Here is a 25,713-nt window from a genome sequence, read left to right as displayed (position 1 = left end):
TAAGTTATAGATCTTACGCTTCAAATTCTAGCAGGTGCAAAAAAGGACATCTTTTTTTTTTTTTCGTTAAACAAGCTAGCCCATCTCGCATGTAATAAAGGGGCACTCGAAAAATAAATAAATAAATAAATAAATAAATAAATAAATAAATAAATAAATAAATAAATAAATAAATAAATAAATAAATAAATAAATAAATAAGTTTACCACACGCCATTCGACGGTCAGAGGTGTAGAGATAGAAAGGAAGAAAAAAAAAAAGACCTTATTTAATAGATGCTCCAGATCTTGCTTGCCTAAAAATACCTGTCATGCTGCGCCAGATAATTAGGGTGAAAAATGAACTAATATATAAAAACAAACGCATAAAGAAATACAAGAAAAAAATAAATAAAAGAAATAATATCGGATGCATGGGTCCTGCCTCAGTAAGGCGTATCAGCTTTACTTTCGTTTTTTTTTTTTTTCTGTTTCCAGTCTCACATAGTTTCAGTCTGGGTGACAAATAAGAAGGCAATTTTTGCGCTGCGTCTGGATCTCCCAAAACAACACCAGCAACAACAACAAAAACGGTTTGTGGCGCGACAAAACAAGGGAACCTCCGCAGATTCCGGTTCTATACGGACTACAAATTGTCTCGACAACAAAAGATTTGACTGGCTTTGCTCACCTGCCAGTGACGGTGTAAATATAGTGTAAATCAAGAAATAATTCGCTCAAGAAACAAAAAAAAAAAAGAAATAAAGAAGAAGAGAAAATATTTCAGTGCCATTTGTACAAACCGTCGGACGACTTTTGGAAGTTTAAGTACAGGAAGGGAAGAGTGCAGGCAGCTTGTTTTAAAGAGATGCAATTCAGTTATCATGACTTTCTCCGTGGAATGCATAACAAATGTCCGCATTAAAGGAACACATTCTTCTTTTAAAAGTCATAAATGCTCTTTGTCACGTGGTACTGTTTTGGTAGCGTTTCTCCATGCAACCACTACATGACGTTGATTCGTGCACATACAACCTTAGAGCAACTAACTAACTAACTAACTAACTAACTAACTAACTAACTAACTAACTAACTAACTAACTAACTAACTAACTAACTAACTAACTAACTAACTAACTAACTAACTAACTAACTAACTAACTAACTAACTAAATCTATCTATCTATCTATCTATCTATCTATCTATCTATCTATCTATCTATCTATCTATCTATCTATCTAACAAATTAATTGCGGAGAGGAGGGACAACGACAGAGTTACAGCGTTACACTTTTTCTCGACACACACACACACACACACACACACACACACACACACACACACACACACACACACACACACACACACACACACACACACACACACACACACACACACACACACACACACACACACACACACACACACACACACACACACACACACACACACACACACACACACACACACACACACACACACACACACACACTCTCTCTCTCTCTCTCTCTCTCCCCTATGCTGTGTTCGATCCGCGGGCGGCGGTTGCATTGACTGGTTCGCATTTGCGGTTGCATTGCCTGGTTCGAATTTCCAGCGTGTTCTCGATGGCTGTATCTGCCGTTGAAAATTCCGGGACTGTATTGTGCGTCCTTGCTTTACTCCCCGCATGAGGAACCTAACCTTTAGAATACCTTTAGAGAGAAAAGCCTGAAAACATCCCAATTTCGGGCGTTCTTTGCATAGAGCTTTTATTCAATCAAAGCAAGGTATTACGGTGCAGAATATTTACAAAGACTATATACATGTATACAGCGAGGGTATACGTAGCCCTATAACGCAGGGCGGAGCGATACACTACTGATCGATGCCAGCGTCGCATGATCTTCCTCTTCTCACAATGTCTTATCTCGGCACAAACTACTACGTAACATTAACTCCCGGTGGCGCAAGCACAGTCTCGGTGCCTTTTAGCATATTGAATCGGTGTTCGAATTATAAGGCTTCAGTCGGGAAGCGTGTACGATGTAAGTAACTGGCGGAACGGAGGAAGTCTTCGGAGTCATGGTGAGACATCGTAAGTTAAAACAGTCCTTGCTGCATGGCAAACGGCATTCTGGGTGCAGCGATAGTGACTAGGTATCCACGTCTTGGCGCGGAGGGTGCGTTCCATTGCTTTAGTGCGGGCCTACACAATTGGACTGTGTAGGTTTGCTCAGCGACGTCCGCGGCGGCTCTTTTCGTGGTGCCCTGTACGCGTGCCCACGTGTACAGGTGAAATTTGAGCTCGTTTATACGTTGTTTGCCCGCGTTCACCAAGAAAGAAAGGAAAATAAAATACTTTTCTACTCTACTCATTTCAGAGGGCATACGACATTAGATGAGTTCAAACTTAAGAAACTCGCCTTGCGCACAGATCCCATGTACCTGCAATTTCTTGTGCTGCTTCTGGCAAAACTCATTTGCAAAATTGTTATTCGCTGCGGAGAAAACGACCCGACAGGTGTCATGTTCTATATTGCCGGATTATTGCCTCGGGTTATTTCAGGTGACGAAACAAGTTTCCCTGGCTTCTTGCTGTTGTAGTTGACTTCCTCGAAGTCTTAAAGAACCTGCTGCAAAACAATTCTACAAAGAATGCCGATATGCGCGTTGCGTTCAGCGCTTGAGAAAGATGTCGAATCTTCGAGAACACGTTAACTGGCGACACAAAGATTGCTCACTGCGTCACGAATAATTAGAATCGGTATTTTAAACGTACGAGCAAAACGAAGCATTCTTGATTCCACTATCTCACTATCATGCCGACCATTCGGAAAGTTTTGCCTAATAGCAAGCGTTGCTTGCATGTTTACAATGTTATGTGAAAAAGTGTTACACATTGGGGCATATTATATATTACACTGCCATTATTCTGGTTGCACGCTTCTGCTCTATAGGCGAGGACGGTTCCAGCACGAGAATCAGGAGATTGCGACCACCGAAACCAGGATCTGCCGATCGCCACTAGGACTTAAGTGCTCGATGCGCATAGAAAAACTTCTAGGAACAGGGCCCTCATTCCCAAAAAGAGCTCTTACGCTATATAGAGCTGTTCTCAGGACTAGATGCCAGCCAATCGCGTTGCTGGACATATTGAACATAATGGAGGCAGGTGACATATGGCGAAGAGCGCTTACGAGTGAAAAGCGTAATGAATTCTGCCCCAGATTGCCATCACCATGCAGAAACGTATGTTAAGAGACCGATAATCCGTCACAGGGGGTTTAGGTTTTCAAGACAGTGTTTGCTTTGCGAGGTTTGTAGTCTCGTAGGCTTGTAAATGCATTTAACGTAAGCGCATGTACTTATACTTGTTTCTCCACAGATTTTTATATGCAGGTGTCTTTATTATCATATTCGCAGCGCTTTTTTTCTTGCGCGCAATAGTGACAAAATGAGAAGAGATAGAGAGACTGTGGAAGCGTTTTCAGTTGGTGCTAATAGTTAGGATGCACCGTCCGTTATGTTAACTGAGAAATAACCGTACGTTAATTAATGACACTTGTTTCTATGACCCATATACAACGCATTGACTGCGCTCCTACAGATAGTTTTCAATCTTTCTGATACGATCAATTAACCAATTTGAGAGTTTACGGTGCCGACACGGAACAAAACACTCGTTTGCGTTGGTGCACAATATTGGACTAGACATTCAGATAATAAATGTAGATTTAACCCGCTGGCATGCGTCCCAGGAAGCCCCTTCTTCAGATAATCTATGTCAAAACGACGCGCTGCGCTAACACCATGCTTCGTGTACCATTCTTGGACACTCTCGCATCGTCTTTTTCCCTTTGACCTTTCTGTATATCCATCCTCCGGTCAAATTTTTATACCCGATTGGCAGAGGGGCTTCAAATTTTCATAATCCAATTATGCAGGTCTTTACCGCGTGAACCCCAAGCCGCGAAAAAAAAGGAAAAAAAGGGGAAAAAAGGAAAAGCAAAGTCCGCTCTGTCTCGGTGTGCAATTCTAACGAGAGACACGCGAGGCACATATTTCGTTTCTTCGTCGTGAGTGAAAGGTTAAGCCGATTGCGCGGAAGCCTGACACGCTTCGCGACGAGCGCTGAGCGTATTTATGTGCGCACGGCCCGTTGAGGCTCTCGATTATGCATGACTCCGAGGATGCTAATACTTCAGTGTATCGGAAAGTGAGAGGGGAAAGAACAGCTTCTCGGAACACGTGCTGATGCTGTAGCCTATATATACGAGGCACACATGACAGGACTGTCTGGCTTTGTGCCGTATAGTTCTGCGTTCTCTTTTAGCTGAATACGAAGGCAACAACAAGGACGCCGCAAGCTCCGCTTCCTCTCGGATAAATCTTTTAATGGCAGACGGTCATATGTATGCATGTATTACTGCTGGGTAAAAGTGAAAAGAGTAACGAGAACACTGCATGCGAGGATAGGTAGAGAACGAAGATGAAGTGAGAGGTGAGGGAATGTAGCTATATATAGAGCATGTGCTGTAATGCGGAAGCGTAAAAATATATGTGTGTGCGCGCGCATTATGCACGAATTACTTAAGAAATTGAGTTACTCGATGTGCGTTCGCAATAGAAAAAAATTGGAGGAAGCTTAACGTCTTTAAGAGTGGAACGCGATAACACTGAAAGATCCCAGACTGCTGGTCAGGTTTCCCGGCAACTGTAGCTTTCTTTTTTCTCCACCTTCGCCTCCGCGTGCCGGTGCTGAGGAGGCGAGCGTCAGCTGGATTATGTTACTGTAAGGAACAGACCGGGGCGCGCCACTGTATGAATGGTAGAAATGCTGAAAAGGGTGTTTGTGTTTGAGTTTCCGTCTAGCATAATTATGCTTTCTCGTATACTCAAATTACAATCCGACGCTACCACGCCTGTAGGTTGTGGTTAAGTCGTACTTTACAATTTTTCTGACGCATTTTACTTTGAGAAATTCAATTAGTTCACTAACGCCCCTGCGCCACGCGGAGGGCCTGCGTGGTCGGGCTGGTTCGGGATGATTTTCTCAGCCCCGGACGCCGACGCCAACGCCAGATTTTTTTGCCACACGGGGCCCTTAACGTTATCACGTTACAAAAAAAAAAGAAAAAAAAAACCAGCGTTTCGAACTCTCACTCTGTCGCAGCCAATGCGACTACCACTAACGCACATCAACTGAGCGCCACGGCTGCGGCCTCCTGACACCATCGCCCCCGGCATATCTCCACTTCGGGGAACGAAAACAAACGCTTTGGCTCCCAAATAACGGCCGAAATATTTTATGCGGGCGACTGCCGCGTCAGCTTCCTGAATAAAACAGTTTCCATTTGACTCAATTTGTGCTCCCCTTCTATCTCTTCTCGCGGAAAGTAAGAAGAAAGCACGCATGTCGTTCCGTATGTACAGCATACAAACACGCGCACGGGCGTCATATATGGCATACGGCGCATCCCGAGCGTATATACAAAGCGTGCGATATATACATGGACAACTATAGACAAGCTTCAAAACGTGACGCCGTGAAGATGCGGCGGTGGTGGTGCCGTTTCATTCAGTCCAGACAAAACAACGTTACGACAAACTACAGTGGCGCGGGTTATATCGAGTTCAATATAACTGACGTTTTGGCTCGCTGGTGTAGGCATGTGGACTGGAATGAATCTAGCGCCAGTCCCATTGTTTTTTCTTTGTTTTTTCGTTCTAGTCAGTGTTTGCCGGAGGAAAAGAACCGGTACTTGGTGGGGTGGGAACATTTCAAAAACGCACATTCAGAAAATTGTTGTTCAAAGCGCCAAATAGTGGAAAAACGAGCTGAGCGAGAGCCAAAATTTGCTCGAATGTCTTTTTTTTATATACCTATGCTATAATTTTGCATGTCTGCTTTCATTTACAAATACGTATAGCCTGTCTATACCAAAACAACTACGTACCATCTGTATTAATAACCCGTTTGTTTATTGATGAGTCAGTGGGTGCTGCCAGCGAATCTGGGGCCAGATTCCCGAAGCTTTTCTTTCGTAAGTGTTCCTTGCCATTGGCCGGCCCCCTTAGATAATAATATGTCTTGCATGCGGATTGGCTGAAATTCTTTCTTACGAACAATTCTATGGTAACAAGTTTTCGTGATTCCGACTCTGTTTCCTACGCGGAAAAAGAAAATAAAGTATGTCTAGCATGTTATATTCTGGTGTGACGAGCTAGACTGCGCTGCGCGCCGTTACTATACCGAAAGCAAATACAGCTGAAATTCGCTAATAAGTTCAACCATAATACGTTTTATTCTTTATAGCATCGCTGAAGTCCGGCCCCTCTGACGCTAACAGCATGTTCAGCATGTTCGCTGTAAAGGCCGTTTCACATATTGCGAACGACGTGCGATTCCGGGCCACGGCTGCCGACGAAACTGGTCCTGCGCGGAATGCTGCAAAGTGCTGTGGAATTCGTGCTCGCTGGAAATTTTCGCAGCGGCACTGCGTCTGACCGATGACGGCGCTGGTGGCAGGATGTGACGTACAAGCTTGTTGATGTCTCAGCTATAGAGTTACGGTATGTGCTATTTGGTAGCCCATACAGTAACTCTAGTCTCAGTGGTAGCGCATGCTCGCTACTGGTAGAGTGGCGGTCGCTGCGTTGGCGGGTGCTCGAAGTTGGGTCACGTGAAACAAGGGCCTACGTTGCTGGTCGGAGCGTTTCGCATCGCAGAATCGCAATATCTGAAACAGGCTTAACAGGTTTTCTCGGCTACTGCGTTTGATTTCTGTGGCCCCATTAAACGTATTGGAGGGTTCTAGCGTAATCATTTTCTTTTGTTAAAAAAAAAAAGTTTAAGGCGACTGGAAAAAAAAAGTAAGGGCGTACGATTCTCTTCTCGCGGAAGTCGATGCCCACGGTGGAGATGAACTTGCTATTGAAGGTCGAGTTGGTATACTGGTAGAGGAAGCTAGTCTTGCCCACGCCGGAGTCGCCCAGCGCCAGGAACTTGATAAGGTAGTCGTAGTCGGCACCACTCGCCTGCCCATGGCTCATCTCCACATCTGCAACAGGGCGAGCAGAAAGAGAGAAGATCAGTAATGCCTTTACCGTCAACTCGGCAGCAGGTCGATCATCGACGTGGCGAGAACTAACAAACTCAGTTGGAATAAACACGTCTCTGGCATATGTGCGTCAGAATTCCTCAAGTTACGCTTTCCTCAGGCTGTAAACTCTGGCAATCCCCAGCACCCGCTTAGCTCTTGGCCTAGACGTCGATCATTAGACCCACCCTCAAAAACGCGTCCATAATTTGGGACCCTCACGTACTATAAGAAAAACATCTGTGCTCTGTAAATGAATCGACGGAAATCCAACCGCTTCGTCTTTTCTAAATACCGCATGACTGATTCCCCAACTTCTCTGATGCAGCAAAATAACATCTTGGAACTTCATCTACATAGTAAGATTATAACATTAAATTTCCTTTTTCTCCTGAAAGACAACTATCTCGCCTTAGGCCCTGATTCGTACATCAAACATCTGAGGTCACGACTAAACAGAAATTGTCATGCTTATCGATAAGGCCATTTAGAGCACAAACTAATACATTTAAGTGCTCTTTCTTCCCTCGAACTATTACAGACTCGAATGCATGGCCACCATGTATGCTTCAGAGCAGTGATTCATTTGACACAATAACGTCGTAATGTGCAGCGTTTTTTTTAAAAATTTACTACTGCATTTCTTCCAAGAGTTCTACCAATTTGTCTGGAGCATTTGTTGTCACGGTTAACGAGATGCTCATTGTTGTGTCACGATGTAACTTTTAATATTCTTCACGATTTGCGATGCACTACTGTTTTGATGTTTTACGCCAGTGCTTGTTGTATGGACTCTTTGATGTCTCTCCTGCAGGGGCCCACACCTGGGCCCGCAGTTTTGTGAAATTAAATAAATAAATACTCGAGCGTAGAGCACGCAGGGCAAGAATGAACACAGAACAAACACAGGCTCTTGCGATCGTCCGGTATAGCATCCTGGAAGCGGGAAGCGAGCGCCGGAGGGAGCGGGGGGGGGGGGGGGGGGGCACTTCTACTTTGCCAACAACCGCGCTCGTCGATCGCTCGCACCGTCTCTTATCTCCACACGGCTCTGACCTTTATGCGCTGTGCAGACGCCGCTAAGTTTCCGTTGAAGCGATAGACCGCACATACCTTCGCCCGCTGCGGCGTATATGCGCTTGCTGCCAGCGTTTTGACAGTCGTTGTCTGCAGTCATTCAGTGTGATCTATTCATGTTTGTTTGTGCGCGCTCACACCACAGTTAGTAATAGTCGGGACACATTTTCCAACGCACGCTACACATGCAATGCTGCCCGGATCGGCAGTGCAGCGCTACAGGTGTGTCCCTTCGCACGCGCTGCCCACGGGCAGCGCTTCTCATCAACACCACTGTTTCACACGCGCCTTCTCGTGGTCATAGAGTCTCTCTTCATGTCGGTCTACTTACGCCGCAGCACACCTGCTTACTTAATCAGCTCATGTTTACTACAATTCATATTGCTACCAAAGCCGCTCACCTTACTTCGTATGACATTGCTGTTTTGCTATCGCATTCATTGCTTCGCCCTTAGGGCGAAACTGTGACATTATATTCAATGCCTGACGAGTGACGCCAAAAGAGGAAGATGAGGTCACTCAGAGGGTGCTAATATCTTACAAGTTGACAAAACGTTATGTTGTTATCGTTTTATCAGCACAAGTGGCAGGTCTTAACGGGAACGGTCAGAGTCACGTCAACCTCTTTTCAGCACCTGTCAAGTGGAAACGGAGGGGTGGCGGCTGCGCACGGCAAACGTTGCACGTGCTCTGTAAACGGAATTGACATGTTCATGGCAATGTGGTGCGGCCACTCGCTACCATGCATCTAAAAAAGATCGGCCATGCATGGTAAAAGTACCGGAGGCTAAGGTCTGGCCTTTACTATCGGCAGAAGTGGGCTTGTGGTGCCGTTATGTGAAAGTTGTAAACAAACAACAAACAAACAAACAAACAAACAAACAAACAAACAAACAAACAAACAAACAAACAAACAAACAAACAAACAAACAAACGAACGAACGAACGAACGAACGAACGAACGAACGAACGAACGAACGAACGAACGAACGAACGAACGAACGAACGAACGAACGAACGAACGAACGAACGGACGAACGGACGAACGGACGGACGGACGGACGGACGGACGGACGGACGGACGGACGAACGGACGAACGGACGAACGGACGAACGAACGAACGAACGAACGAACGAACGAACGAACGAACGAACGAACGAACGAACGAACGAACGAACGAACGAACGAACGAACGAACGAACGAACGAACGAACGAACGAACGAACGAACGAACGAACGAACGAACGAACGAACGAACGAACGAACGAACGAACGAACGAACGAACGAACGAACGAACGAACGAACGAACGAACGAACGAACGAACGAACGAACGAACGAACGAACGAACGAACGAACAAACAAACAAACAAACAAACAAACAAACAAACAAACAAACAAACAAACAAACAAACAAACAAACAAACAAACAAACAAACAAACAAACAAACAAACAAACAAACAAACGCACGTCGTAATTGAGTAGTGAACACAGGCAGAAGCCCAGGGTTGTGGAGAAAAGGTAGGCGGGCTAACGCCGACTGTCCGTCATTACTCGGGACTTTGTCTTTGCAAGTAACAACAGTAATAATGGTTGAAGGTTTAGCGTTCCAAAGTTAAACCATGGGCTATGACTGAGGCCGCAGTGGAGCACTTTGTATATTCTTAGTCTCCTCGAGTTCTTTAATACGCTCCTGCGTGAACGTTCATGCGCTCATTATTATTTACCCCTTGTTTACTTCCTTCCATTAATAGGAGTCGCCACGGTCGGGATTCAATCCTACAGTCCCGTGGTGAGCAGCGAAAGAACGTTTTACTTGATATTATAAACACCAAAACAACAACCACATGAGCATGGTAGAATAAGCCAACGGTACACAGGGGCCTTGCTTGACATTGCACCTGAGAGTAGCGCGAAAAGACGCAAGTGTTCAGACGAAAACGGACAGGACAAGGCATGACATATATTACAGCGCACTTTCCTCCAAATATTACAAAGGCCGGGCTGGACATGTTCCTTGACAGCATGACAAATAATGGAGTGCGTAAAACACACGATAAGTACAGATGGGTCAACGGACGAATTCCAGCTGCGTTCTTATAAAATTGAACGGGACAGCGATGGTCGCCCGTATTATTGCCCTGTCTGTTTCTTCTGGCCTAAGCTTCTGTGATTTCACCGCTGTTAGTTGTGTATGACGTAATAGTTCAGCGGAAACCCGCAAGGTGGAGAGAAGTAAATAAAGGGAAAATGAGACATCCACCCAAACGTAGCAATTGCTACAAAGGAAACCCATACGGGTTCCTCGAAAGAAAAGCCTCGCAGTTGAAGTAAAATTCGTCCTGGTGCGGGACTCGAACCCGGGACCACCGCCTTTCCGGGGCAGCCGCTCTACCATCTGAGCTAACCAGGCGGCTAGCAGGTGGCAGGGCCAAGTCGAATTTGTCAACAACTCGAAGCAAAGGCTTCACCGTTAATTGTGTAAACCGTTAATTGTGTATATACGAGCGGAAGACAAGCACGTGCTGATCAGTCAATGGTTGGCCAGTTGCGGGACAGTTTCGCACTTTTAGTTCACTATACTGTACAAACACACTTAGCGTGCTCAAGCGCGCTTAGATTCGGCAAGTTCGGGTTGAGCACAACACCTTATAGACTGGCAGGATTGCCCTAGGGACATGTCCCTAAATGTAGCGATTTTTGGCGGAGCTGTGGATAAGGACGGGCCAGTGGGAGCATTGACTTTGCCGGGAAATAGTAGAGGGACTTTTTTCGGCCGCCGTCATTTCTTGTTATGCCCGAACAAAATTCAGGTATTCCAAAAACTTATTACGTCCCTGATTTTACTTCCATTGCCCTACACTTAGGAACAATACCTACATTTAGGTATTGTGGTTAAAATTTCACCTTCATATAACAAGTATCGCATAGTCTTGGAGAGAGAAGTGAGGCCTATGGACCGCAAGATGCGGCCTTTGAAACGATGACTTCGCCTCACATAAAACGGCACAGTTATGTTTAAGGGTCATCGAATGCACGAACAAGCATACTTAAGTTCTTGCTGCGTCTGCCGTAAACACTCGTACGAACTTCGTGTACAAGTCTGTGTCTGCGTCTACGCAGTACTTGGTTCGCATAGTTCCTAGGTGAAGAAAACACTTCATAAATTTCACATTTCACACAAAAACACATCCCAGCCACGTTTCAGTGGAAGTGAGTATTTCAAAGCACGGCAAAATTAAAGTGGTCCCTATGCGAACTACGAATGAGCCACTTAAATCGCGCTGGTAGCTAGCGTATGTGATATCACAAAACTCCTGTAGCGAAGGAACGTCGAAGAAGGACAATCCAGAAGGCGAAAATAGACTTACGTGTAGTGCCTCTGTTCTTATGGGCGTTGTTTTAACAGCGGAGCTGTTGAAGCCGGCCGTAAGTCCGTGACGAGTAAACAGAAAGTGTGGGCCGATCCTGGCGGCAGTGCAGCAAGGGTCCAAGCTCAATGGCACATACGCCTGTGAACTAGCGAAGCAGAGCCTAAGTCTAGCTAAGCATGGTTGGGACTACGTAAGCTTAGTCAGTCATCGATAGCCAATCGATAGCCAATCGATAGCCAATCAATAGCTAATTGATAATCGATCAATAATCAATAAATTCCTAAATATACTGCGGATGACTTGGTAGTGCTTAGCCTAGTCCAAATACGTGGGCAATACCTTGCGATAGCCAATCTATAGCCAATCAATAATCGATCAATTATCAATAAATTCCTGAAAGTGCTGGGGATGACTTGGTAGTGCTTAGCCTAGCCTAAATACGTGGCCAATACCTTGCGATAGCCCATCACTAGCTAATCAATAATTAATCAATAATCAATAAAATTCGCGAAATGCTGGGGATGACTTGGTAGTGCTTAGCCTAACCCAAAAGCCAGGACTAGCTAGGTGCCCATCAGCTCCGCTGTCTCTTTAGCATTGCGCCTCCAGTGCAAGCTACGCTAATTTTTTCTTGTTCGTTACATCGGCTAAGGCTCTCTATAGGTTAAATTTTAGCGTAGGTTAAATTTTCTCTCTCTTTTGTTAAAGCTGTATGGCAAACTGTGCGGGAAACGCAGCTGCTCCATATCTACGGAAAGTTGGCTGATTCACCGGTACTAGGAGGCATTGACATCTTTCGCGCGCGCGCGAAAGTGTTTGTGTATGTGTGTGTGTGTGCGTGCGTGCGTGCGTGCGTATGCGTGCGCGTGTGTGTGACTCTTTCGACATTACCACACAACTGCGGCAACGTTCTGACGATCTACGTGAAAGAAATGTTTAATTTCAAAACGGAATTTCTTCATTAAGTTATTTCGCATGGAAAATCCCCTTAAGCGTTAACAGATGCCTTCCCCACCAGGCCTTTGATTCTAAGAAATCTGATGATAGCTGCGCATCGAAAACTTTCAGCAAGGAATACATCTGTAAAGCGAGCTGAAGATATACACTATCATTTCACAAAGCAGGTATGAGTAACGAAACGCATTATACTGCTAAAATGGCACCTCTACGGTCTATGTGGCATCTGGTAAAGGAGACAGAATTTAACGATTGCCCCATATGGTCATTGGTTCGTACTAACTTCGTTTAGTTATAATAGCTCACTTAAACATCGCGCCTATTATCAAACAGTACGATGTCGTACTTTTCCTAACACTTATTAATGCGTAGTCTATGCTTCACCCATGACTTTACAATAAATGAATGAATGAGCAACGTTGCCCTTAGAGCGCTCGTCAGAGCTGGCTTTTCCGCAACAAGAGACGTCGTGGGGCGAAGCCCTCTTCACTCATTTCCTTTGAATTAAACGCAAAATAGCCTGCATATTGAAGGTGCACTTTGTCACTGCTAAACTGAACTTTGCCGCGGCTAAGACAAGCATAATTATAAATGGGAAACAAATAAACAAAGGTGCATCAGGTGGTTTCGAACCTGCGTTCACTCAATTCTGAAACGGGCGAGTGTGGGACGCTATAAATGCAACACACAAAATAAAAAAAATATTTAAAAATGTGCAGAGTTTGCCTGATTTGGGATGAAAGTACGTGAAACTAGACCCTACATGACCGATGAACTTGTTCTTTTCAGATGACAACTGATTGTAACGCACAATCAGTTGCCATTTGATTTAAGGAAGAAATCGTAAGTTGACGCAGAACGCGCAAGGAGACAAATTCCCCAGTAAAACGTTCGATACGGTTCTGGCCTCTGCCTCGCCCCGTTATTGCTACAGCGGACTACGTCCGAGTCACCACTGTAGCGACTACGGGGTGAGGCAGGGAGGAGAACCGTATCGAATTTGCATCAGAAGTGACTTGAGCTACGGTATAGGCCCTTACTGGTAGTCGGCTGGGGATCTCCAGAAACAAGAGAAAGGCGTATTCACGTTAACTAAAAAAAAAAGAAGAGAGGAAATAAATAACGAATGGCATAGCCGACGCTTATAGAAAACCTAATTCCCCATCAAGGCCCGAACGCCCCATCCAGGCGCGAAGCTTTTTGACTAGGCGTATAGCATGCATGGCTATAGCTCTGGCTGGAAGTGCACCTACGCATCGCCTGCTTCAGTTCCCTCGTATGCTCGCTTGGAAGCAAACAAAAGAAAGTTGGCACTCCGCAACAGGCACAACAGCGTGCTGCTAAAGTGCGGCCGATCGCGGCCGCCGCGCGGCCACTCCCTGATTGGCTACATTCTTCCTTGTTTTCGCAAACTTTCTTCTATACATCCCGGCGGATTAGTCGACTGCCGCGTCGTCGGCGGGCTAAGCCTCCGCTCCGTCCGCGCTGTGAAGGCGACGAAGTTCTTTTTGCGCCCACCGCAGCGGGTGGGCGCGCGCGCGTGGCATGCACTTCACTGCGGGATGCCCCGTGGACTCGCCGTGATGCAGCAAAAAAGCACACGAGCACGCAGATGGTCTCGGCAGGCGGCAGCTCTTAAGCCCGAGATTACTCGGCGCCACTCCGCTGTAAGCGGGCGCAGGAAGAAGAGCGTGCGCCGATGCCTCGCGCTTCGAGTTGCACGCTTCGAGTTGTTTCGTTTTATCCGCTCCGAATCGCAAGTGCGACTATTCAGCACGTGGTTGCTCGACGGTCGAGCACTTCCTCGCGAATTCATGATGACGGGAGCAGCGACGAAAGAAACATATGTGGCACATTCGATGTGGTTGAACACCGAAACAAACAAACAAAAACCGACGCTCACTGCCATGTCCTTCGGACGAGCTCGTAGGCTGCAGTCAAAACAGTTACACATACGCGTATTTACCCCATTACGTGAAGCGCAGGCCTGCATCGGTCCTCGCTTCAACCAACAAAGAGCACAGAAGAGAAGGAAGGAAGAAAAGGCAGGGAGGTTAACCAGACTTTGTCCAGTTTGCTACCCTACACGTGGGGCGGGGGTGAAAGAGAGAGAGAGAGAAGACAGCGCTCCCCTCCACACTATACCAGCTGGACGAGCGCCCACTTACAGAAAGCAATAGTCTGTGACACTGGCCTACACGGTCATCAGTGCGAGCGGCTGTTGAGGCGTCACTGCATTACCTAAAAGAGACACGGGATTGCCCGACACTCTGCACTGTGACGTTGCGTATGTCTGTATTGTGCATGATGATGTGGCACTTTGGTAGACACTATGACTGTGCCTGCAAAGTCTTACAGTTTTCACCCTTATCTTTATCACTTTTTCTTTTTAATTTTCTCTAATCTTCTATGCCCCTTTTCCTATCCCTAGTACGGGGTAGTCTTCCGGAGAGATACTTTTCGTCGTTCCCCTTTAGCTCCGTTCCACTCTCTATGCATCCGGCGTCAAAATGTTACGGCGAAGAGAAACAAACTTCACCCATCACCGCCCCTGAATATGAGACTCTGTGTCCAGTTGGAAGCCAGACGCACTATCGCCTCTCAGCTATCGCGTATATACATTTGCGCTTGGTAATTCGTGTGGGGTTTTCTTGCGCCCCGCAGGCTATGTGAGAGCTGTGACGTCTACTTCGAACGGCACAGCAAGCATTACCATAAGACGAGTCGGACGCTTTGCACATGACAAAAAAAAAGTTTTTGAGAAGATAGCACTGTGAGGAGCAAGAAAACAAACAGGATGGTGGTGTCCACTGCAAGATCCTGTCACTGTAAGTGTTTTCAGATCCGAAGAAACCACTGAGATCTCCTGATTTATTTTCGTCCTCGCTCTCACTTTTTTTTCTTTTCCAGGTTATGCACCTAGTGCTTGTTAATTTTATTCACCGGTTTTCTCTTCACTACTTTTCCCCCGCATGGGACATTGGTAGGCGATGATCGACGACGCTCGTCAAAAGGCGCATCTGCAAAGATGACTCCGTGAATCCGCTTGAGCATCGTCTCACTGGAGAATACCTGGGGGCCCGTACACAATAGTTTGAAAAACATTGGCGTAGACCATTTTGTCTGAGCGATGGCCGCAGTATTGCCTGCGGCCCAAGAGAACTTCCGTTCTCGACTTTCCCCCGCAAATTGTGTCATTCGATGAATTGAAACATAAACAATGCGTTTCACGCCGCAAGCTACCGGGCTTTCCATTTGTCGTGTTTTGTGGCAAAAAAAGAAAAGAAGTGTTTTTAAAAGAGAACAGCGACCTAATTCACGAGGAGCTGTTGTGCAAGAACAATTTTCTTTATTATTATTATTATTATTATTATTATTATTATTATTATTATTATTATTATTATTATTATTATTATTATTATTATTATTATTATTATTATTATTATTATTATTATTATTATTATTATTATTATTATTATTTCTGTCTGATGCGATCTGTGACGCACAAGCTTGTGCCACACTTATGTCGTCTTAACGTCGCGCCGCACTATCATCCGCGAGCCTTAAATACATTCAGTAACCATCTGAAAACGTTGAACGATGAGCAAGCTTCAAACTACAACGGCCCGAAGCACTGCTTGAAAGTGGAGGCACTTAACGCTTGAACCCACAGAGCTCTATATGGCAATCTCGAGAGCTGCGGCGCAGAGACTGCCTGCTCTGCTCGCTTTAAAAAGCAGCAACGTCTTTTCACCGCGCAATCCACAGCAAATGAACGCCAAGGGGCCCCATGGGACGTGCACTGGAGAGAACGACCGAGGCTCTGTGTACTCCCATTTGATGCGCGCACATAAAATTTCCTTCTTTAGGGGGCAACGAGCACAACATCCGCTGGCTTCCTTCCACCCATCTCTCTGCGCGAAAGGAGTTTATTGTTGCCCGACCTCTACAACGACGACGCATTGTCGAGGACATTAGACCGGGAGCACGTCTTCTATGAGGCTGTGTGTCGTCAAGTTTCTCTAGCGAGCGCATTCGTCCGGTGCGTCGCCGTTGTCATCACCCCGAAATGGATCTCAGTGTGCTGTATCGGCGGCTTATTGCTTCATTGCAAGCTCGATCGCAGCCGCGCGACAGGACGGCAGAAGGCGGTGAAATTGATCCGCCCGTTGTTCCGGCGTGGTTTTTGTTGAAGCCGCGCTGGTAACTTGCGCGAAGGAGGCATGTTCCGGTGTACTGTGGTAGGGCAGTGTGTAATCGCGAGAAATCTGAAGAGAAATGGGACGAAACAGAGCATGGAACACGAAGACGGGAGACAACTTTGCGGATGAGTGACAAGTGACAGTTGCAGTTTCTGTGTACCAACGGCCAATCAATTGGAAGCGTGGTACGCGCTAGCAGTCCCTAGAGGCAGTTCTGAAGTTGAAGCTCGGAAGAGAAGAGGGTGCATCAGGAATATAAATTTAAAGATATCCACAAAAAGGGTTCTCCTTGTTCATACTAAGGAGCTATAGTATAGTAAGTATAGTATAGTATAGTATAGGAAGGTCGCATCTCCAGCTACGCTCTGGCGACGGGAGACTTGGGGGTCTGGCCGAGTCCGTGACGTTGGCCGTACAAGGTGTGGCTGTCGACCTCGGCAAGTTCGAGCGAGGCTCCTGGACTGGCTGCAGCCTCTCACGGCAGGTCCGTCCCCCAGAGTAGGGTAGCCAACCAGACGCATTTCTGGTTAACATTCCTGCCTTCTCTTTCTCTCCTCCTCCTCGTATAGTATACGTCGCAAAAATGACGTTAGCACCCCCGGAATACTGGCATTGTCCATTATGTCTACAGACAGCTGCCTCTTGTCTGTCATCCTCAACTGTGATTTCATTCCCAATATCCCCTTCCAAAAATAGACCCATAGCTACTATTCACGGATAAAAAAAAAGAAGAAAAAAGCACGATTAATTTTTTTACTGCGGCCTTTGAGATCAAGATATCATGCCCCTACTTACACACTTCTAAAGTCTTATCTTGACCACGGCTTGGTAATTTATTATTTTGCTTGTTCCGTCTTCAAAATAAAGAGCTGAAATCACGCTGGTTGGCCCTTGCGATGACGCGTGATTGGCTCTTGGTTGGTCAGTCACGCGTTGTCAACGCGAAGTTGCTTGGCTAGTTGCAGGGCAAAAACTTCCTCGGCCGTTTCGACAAACGGTCGCGGTGGGGTAATCTGCGCTTCTGTGCAATGTCAAGCAAACCAACACGACTCTCCTTCTACTTGCAGATTGCTCATGTCGTGCGAACATTTGCCGTGTAATGTACGAAAAACACTCTAGTCTCCGCCAAAGAAACACCAGACGGGAGGTCAACAAGGTATCGGGTTATTGCTAGAGTCGTTGCATACAGGGAGATCGTCTGACCACTTCGCGATAGGGCAGCGAGGCTCCGTCGCATACTTTTGTCTCTGTAGAATACTTGGATACTTTCATTCGTGCATATATTCATGTTCTGTGTAGAAACGAGGCCATCTCTGCCAAGAGTTTTCATGTATCGCTATCCGCGCAGGGGGTCTTCTCCTGTGAAGAGTTCGGAGATCTCAAACTCCATAGAATAAAATAGACATTTGACTGACTCCTTGCGTACTGGGGATTTCACCAATAGCTTTGAAACCTTTGAGCAAGGCTGCATAACTGTCGTCAAGAATCAATCAACCAATCAATCAAACAGAAAGATACACGCACGGACCGGCGGAAGGACAGATGGAGAAATGACGAACACAAACCAAAGAAACAGACACAAGTAGGCAAGAAAACAAGTAAATCAACAGCAAATAGACAAAGGCAGCACAAAAATGAACAAATAACTAACAGTTAGTATCACCACCTTGCGTGCGCAGCTGCGTATTTCTCCATACTATTTCTCACTGCGCTTTTTTTCATTCTGTCCGAATAAGTTGAATCCTCTGTCGAGTGTACTATCGCGTCGAGCTCGGCAGACAGACGCATTCTTTGTCGCTGCCCGTCAACAAAGATTTCTATATGGTCCCGACAAAAAGAAATGAAAGATTTAAAAAAAAGGACACAAAAACCTCGCTATTTCGCATCCCTGTATTCGAAGACTGTTGCCCCTGCCTCCGTCATCCACCTTTCGTGCTATCGGCTCACTCGAGCTTCGTCTTTGTGCGATATGTTCCCGTCTCGTATATGACGTTCGATCGATGCACGTTCCGCCAACGCCGGACGCACGCCGAGAAATTCGCTCGCTCTGTATTATATATACAGTGCGGTCGCTGGCCCGGTTTCTGGTCCGCTTTTCCACCTCCTCCGATCCACGGGCGCCCTTTCAGACTTGCCCGCCGCCACTCCAACGAAATATATCAGCTGCTCGCCGCTTCGCAGCCGGACTCGCATCAGACACACGCACAGAGACACGCGTGCATGCATACACACACACATGCAGACGCACATGCACACATGTATGCATGCATGCATGCATGCATGCAGAGACACACATGCATGCAGACAGACACGGGCGGTTTCCAAGCATTTGCTAGGAAACGACTCGCTGTCCCTCTCGCTCTCACACACGCACGCACGCACGCACGCACGCACGCACGCACGCACGCACGCACGCACGCACGCACGCACGCACGCACGCACGCACGCACGTACGCACGCACATGTGGGTCTAGAGTGTAGGCTTTAGACCTGATTGCTTGTTATATGTTGTACATTCTCCTTCTGGTCGTCATCGTCACCCATCATGCTCCTCTTTCTTCCCTCTATATTTCCCTTCTCCCCCCCCTCTTTTTTCCCCTCTACCCCTTCCCCCAGCGCAGAGCAGCTGGCTAGATGAATGTATACCGACCTCTCTCTGCATTTCGTATCGTTAACCTTTTTTCTCTCTCTCTGGGTAGAAAATCCTTTTTAAACAAAACACCAAGGTCAGCTTGTTTGCACAATAGATGCGCTTGAGGTGCATCGTGCCAAGCCGGTAGGTAGCAAAACAATGCATTTGCACCTGAATTTTACACTTGTAGTTCTACGCGGGGGACTCACGACGCATTTCAGTAAAACAGTAGCGAGCGTGTTTGGAAGGTGCGCGCGTTTGGTTATGCGTGCGACAGATAACGCTAAAACATCTCGAGGACGCACTGTAGAAGAAGCACTCGAACGGAAATGGTTGTGCACTCAAGATGGACGTCTACGGTTCACATTTGTATTTGCGCAAGGGTAGCCGTGCATTAAGTTAGGGCTATGCGCAGAGTGACTGACGGAGAATGAGTTAGGAGAGGAGAGGCGTGCATCTTCAATGAAGCAGGATATTGCCGTTGCGAGGAATCAACGGACCCAACTATAATGTCACATTCCTTCCGTGCAATAATAGCACGAATAACATTCAAATTTCTTGGCTTACGTAGCGTGAAAGAAACAACAACTATATACGAGAAAGAAAAAGGCTGGAAAAAAAGAAGCGTAATATTTCCGGTAGCAAGGTGCCAACAAATATACTGCATGGGCAACAAATATTCGCGTGGACGTGGCCAAAAAAGCTCGATCAGCTCGACAGAGAAGGTAAGCAAATCGCATTCCATCACAGGTCGTGGCACTCATATGTGACAAATTGGAAACTGGGTAGGGCTGACGAAAAAGAAATATCAGGGAATATAGATCCTGTGACGTTTTCCTTCGATAGCCTAGCCCATAGTGCAAACACAGCTTCAACGCCATGCGTAGGACGCACGCCAAGTGAATATTGTAGCCCCCCTTAAAACTCCATATAAACTGCACAATGTATATATATATATATATATATATATATATATATATATATATATATATATATATATATTAACAAGAATCCAGTAAGAGATAAGCGGAGAAAAGAGATAGAAATAGAGGCCAAAAGGCGTGACCCGTGTGGATCGGCGCAGATTTTTACGCGAGCGGCGGAGCCATGTAGGCGCTTGTTTGTCGCACGTGTTTTTTCTACTTTTGCTTATTTCTCACTTGACCCGTACTGCAGCTCTCTGCGGCAGTAGTGCTCGCAGCGCTCGGTGAAGCGCGAGGGTTATTTGTCAGACTGGCGCGCGGACAGGTGCTCTTTTTTTCTTATTTGTTTGCGTTTACTGTTCTTGTGCTCGGTGCACGCCAGCATCGCTAGAGGAAGCAGGACCGCTTGGTCTTCGCTCTCTATATTTCCCGCTTACATTTTCGTGCGCTAACCGGATGCATGAGGCCAGCTGTATGTGTCCGAGGTCTTTTCTTTTTGTTTTTTTTCGATATCTCGCTTCGTTTCCGGCGCGCGCACCCGTCAACCTGTCCGCAGGCTGCAGCCTCGCGGCCGTTGATTTGTGGCGCGATAGACGGCGGCCAACTGTTGCATCCCAGCCGCGCAAGAACTCCGTAGCCTACCTCGCACGTGGGACAGCACCTTCAGAAGACGTGGTGGGGGGTTGAAGTGGGAAGAGAATGAATGAATGACTGTATAACGCAATGCAATTTGGTACGAGCACGACGAATGAGCCCACGTCTCGCGAGTATATATCCTGCTATGTTTTGCTGGCTGTAATGTCCTCACTTTGTAATACGCAACATCCTCAACTTTGTCTGAAACGAAACCGCGAGAAGCTACATCCCGGAGAAAGGTCGCCATGTAGGCACACGGAAAGCATTATTTTGCGCCATCAAATTCAGTTAATTCCAGCGCGGGATCTTTGGCGTGTTTGAATGAAGAAAACATGTCGCAGCACGTAAAACGCGCTATACACGTTATAGTCGGAAGCGGTAATATTTGTTGCTGTACTAGTTGGTTCATACTATCTATATTTTTATGTCGATTTGCACTAAGTGGCCATAGTTCTTATGGTCCGTAATACAGTTAGAAGCGGCCCTGTAGCGTCGTAATTGGCATTTTTATTGAGTCTGAACACGTAGCACCGTATACATGGGGTGCATTTTTAGCTGCGAGCGCTTCGCAATCGACTTCATTACACTCTTCGAAAACATTTAGCATCTGACCAAGCTTGCTGAGCGACGGTGCCTGGAAGCGGGTGTGACGCCGATATCAATAGTACTTCAGCTGCCGAAGGGCCATTCCATATGCATAAGAACAAAAACTGGCAGCGCGACAAGTCCGGTGCGAATCCCTTATATCGCAGGTCACTGTTTTACTTCTCCTTCAAGTATCCCGACTACGAACACATGCTTCTCTCATATAGCAGCAATGCGGTACCCAAAGTACGTTGAATGTGTTCACAGAGCGCACATACTTAGGAAAGGGGTACAGGTACAAAGAGCCCTGCCACTCCGCAGCCCTCTTTCACTACACATGTGTGCGCAGAGAACGCATTCAAGATGCAACGTGACCAACTCGCCCGATCTTCAGCCCTTTCACCAAAGCACGGCGAGCCCTAACTCACTATTTCCAATGGTTCCGGTGCGAAGTGGGAATCCTTGTGACGACGAGCCGGAAATGCACACGTCGCCGCCGATTCTAACTCGAGGGCAAAATGAATGGGGGCGCTCGTTGCATTCAGTATGGTGATGGGATGACGGAGTCGAGTATCGTGAAACCCAGGAGGGGATTAGGAATCGACGCCGCTACGCGGAGAGCACCAGATTGGAGTTTTGTTTCCCTCAATAATCTACTTTGTTTTCTTATTTCGCACGTCCGCGCTTGTTTCGGCGCTTTTTCGCCCACTGGCACCAAAGCGGGAAACCCGGGTCATGCCACGAGGGATGAGCTCCGTGAAAGTCGCGGCTCTGGACCTGGGAGGTGTATGCAGATCACTATGCGCGCGATCTTCCTGCATACGCACGAGATACAGGCGAGAGAAAGAGTGTGTAGGCGAGACAAGGAAGCCATTGTCGCACGAATACGCGGCTATTTTCTCTGGCTCTCTTTTCGAAGGCGACGAAGTTATTTCGAGTTATTTCGAATACAGTTATCGAATACAGAAGTTATTTCGAATACAGATGAGGACTGTACTGCGTTCGGCACGGATCGGCATTGCGTACAGGCGAGCGAGTGCAGGCGGTAATGTTTGCGAGAATTGTGAGGAACTATGATACACTCGGCGGGGCTATGCCCTATCGTCAAAGGAAGATGTTTTGATTTGATAACTGCGTCATATTCTCCACTGATAACGTACACGGTGACGTGAACAGTACGATGACGTGTACTGTAGGTGTGCTGCCAAATTATACTAATAATGCACAAAAGTGGTATCGATCATCATCCAAATTTATGTTCACTGCAGGGCGAAGACCTCTCGAATCGATCTATAATTAGCGGTGTCTTGCGTGAGCCGATCGCATCTCATCATCATTTATCATGCCTGCGAATCATAATCTCATCGCACCACTTAATCCACTGCCGTCGTCCACTCCGTTTCCTTTCCTTTGGCATTCACTATGATCGTAATCTCCTCTACGCGATTGTACGCTCTTCCCAACTTCATGACTCCATTCCTTTATCTTGATCCCAAGTGGAATTAAAGCATCTTGCCTCTTAACGTTACGCTCATAATTTTTGGTTCCAGAGCTCGTTTCGCGGTACTCAGCTTCTTCTCAAGCTTCTCTGTTGGTGTCCAAGTTTCAGCCTCACACCTTAGTACTGGAACAATGCACAAAAGTGGTACTAAGCCTATTAATGCCTCAGTTCTTGCGCTGTGCCTTAATGACAATCATTTGCCCTATACTCGTGGACAACTTTCTGTGGCAATGAAGGGAAAGGTACAGGTGCGTGGATGTTGCACTTGTGTTACTGCGCCAAGTAGTCCCGCAGCGGTTGCTCAGAACAGACGCTGAATCGATGCAGCTTCCACATGCGACGGCCTCGCGTTTGCCCAGACGCGGAAGGGAAAAGCCGCCAAATGAGCAAACTTTTACTCTCACTGGTGTGTTCTGTCTTAATTAACTGTTGCTAATAAACTGCTTATGTTTTCTCTTCCCCAGCCTAAACCAACAAGGATTAAAATGCGGAACTCTTTTCAGAAGCGCTCTCATTTGTGCGCGCTTTGCCTCCATAGCTTCCCCTTCATTGCCACAGAAAGTTGTCCGCGAGTATAGTCATATTTCCAAGCTTATATAATACCTGCATACATCAAAAGCAACTTCATTCAATGCAACGAACTTCATCTATAAATGACCATCTGAGAGCATTTATGCGTTTCGCATGCGTTTGAAGTGGGTCTAGCTCAGAGGCAACGCTACCAAACAGAAATAATTATTTATCTTTGACCGGTAACTTGTATGCACAACGAAAACCACAAATATGAAAGAGCTGCTGCATTTCCAAAGGACCAAGATGAGCGCTTGAAATTCTATAGTGGTTGTTTTTGCGAACCCTCATTAAATTGAGCGATTGGTTTTGTAGCGTTAGCTACACTGGCCTAGCCAAGCCCGTTTCGCGCGGCACATCAAGAGCCGTGCTGCGCATGCGCAAGGATCAGTGATGTCACACGGCTTGCGCACCGGAGCCACCGGAGCCGGCACCTCTCGCGCACTCCGCCGCCGCCGCGCGCGACTCACCGCCGCCGGTCTGCGCATTCCAGAGGAGTGACGACGTAGCCGTGGTAGACGCACTGGCGCCGGCGCGCGCTCGCTGTGCAGTCGCCGTCTGACACTGCGCTGGAGCCGCTGCGCTTCTGACTGGCGTTTGCCAGTGTGGTATAGCCATGGAGAAGGAGAGCGCAAATGCTGCTCAACAGCGCACAAGAACGGAGAAGCTTGACTCATAAGAATAATCTTATCTTAAGAATAATCTTAAGAATAAGCTAAGAATAATCAGCTGAACCTTTGCTAACGCTACGTATATCCTGGCATAGCCGAGCTAAGCCACTGCAACTTTTTTTGACCGCGGTTTCACTCGTATGAAATATGATTAATTTATGTTACTAGTGTTATTTCTGGCACATATTACCTTGCATGTTTTACAACAGAGCTGTTAAAACCTCGCTATAATCATCATTCCGTCGTCCGCAGCTTCGCCGAGCTGGGGGAAAGGGAGAGCTGAGAGAGAGTGAAAGCAGAGTATAAAAATAGCATCGCGCAGCATAGGGGATGCGAGGTGGAGAGGAGGATTGAGGAAGGTGGTAGTGGGACGCGTAGAGCTACTGCCGACGCCGACCACGTTTCCCCGCGTTCGCGCCGAACGCGCCCGGTGTCCGTGACTGCAGCCGATGCCTTTGGCGGCGGCTCGGCAGGTTTCGACCAGACAACTGGACACTCGTTGCTTCCGAGAGACTGAAGCGAGAGCTAGGGAAGCTGAAACCAAGCGTCGCAGAGGACAACGTCCCGAGTTTAGATTTAGAGAAGCCGAGAGTTCGCGCAGGTGAAGAAATGAAGATCCGGAGGCTCGTGAACGCGGCCGGTTGAATTCATTGCGATACCACACAGAATTCTGAATTACTGTGGCTTTGCTAGAAGACATATTGCTAATCTTAGCAATCTCAATCTTCACTGGCATGTCAAAGAAATTATGCGTGGCTCTGCTATCGCAAACACCAGAGACCAGCGGAGATGAGGGAAGCCCAGCAAAAGTTAGACTAAGTGTGCGGTTTGCCACTACTTTACTAGGCTTTCCCCAGCTCCGTTGGTCTTTGGTGTTTGCCATAGCAGAGCCCCGCATAACTTTTTTTAGGGGCGAAGCTCCTTAGGGCGTGGGTCTGTCCTTCCTCCGTATGTAGCCACCTGTAGTTTTATGAAGTGTTCACTAGATGGCGTAAGTCCGTAGCTCTGGTTGGCATGGAGACCGCTATGTATGTATGTATACGCATATATACATATATATGTATATGTATAGTATAACCGGAAGCCGACTTCCGCTTCCGTGTCCACTTCCGCTTCCGCTTCCGTTTCCACTTCCGGAAGCCAGCTTCCGGCTTCCGGAGAACGCTTCCGGCGTTTTTCTCTCTCGTCCGTAGCTAGGTGCGCTGCGGTGCACAAGGGCGTTCGTTCCCGACGCGCGTTCTCTTTCTCTCGTTACCGACGCGCTCTCTTTCTTTCTCGTCCGTAGCTAGGGGCGCTGCGGTACACAAGGGCGTTCGTTCCCGACGCGTGCTCTCTTTCTCTCTCGTTCCCGATGGCAACACTCCATTTGCTAGTAGGTACAGCGTTTGACCGCTGGCGCCACGCTGCGCCGCTCACGCGTACCGCGTTTCTAGGTGGTTCCGTTCACCGAGGGCGCTCGAACGCAATCATATGGTTTGTACGAATGCAACCCTTGGAAGCGTGGCTGTATGGCTGAGTGGTT

General features: G+C 47.0%; 1 protein-coding gene across 2 annotated transcripts in view; it reads right to left on the bottom strand.

Moving 5' to 3' along the window:
• The window catches only part of LOC119456185 (ras-related protein Rab-27A), a 132,553-nt gene that overhangs the window by 17,206 nt on the left and 89,634 nt on the right, over window positions 1–25,713 (bottom strand). For both annotated transcript variants that reach the window (XM_037717810.2, XM_037717809.2), the window contains exon 2: window positions 6,848–7,023. In XM_037717810.2, the coding sequence (XP_037573738.1) occupies window positions 6,848–7,015 (168 nt within the window). In that variant the 5' untranslated portion in view covers window positions 7,016–7,023. The remainder of the gene's footprint in view (window positions 1–6,847; window positions 7,024–25,713) is intronic.

This window comes from Dermacentor silvarum, chromosome 6 (genome assembly GCF_013339745.2).
Source record: "Dermacentor silvarum isolate Dsil-2018 chromosome 6, BIME_Dsil_1.4, whole genome shotgun sequence".
NCBI lineage: Eukaryota > Metazoa > Arthropoda > Arachnida > Ixodida > Ixodidae > Dermacentor > Dermacentor silvarum.
This window is presented reverse-complemented; position numbering and strand designations above follow the sequence as displayed.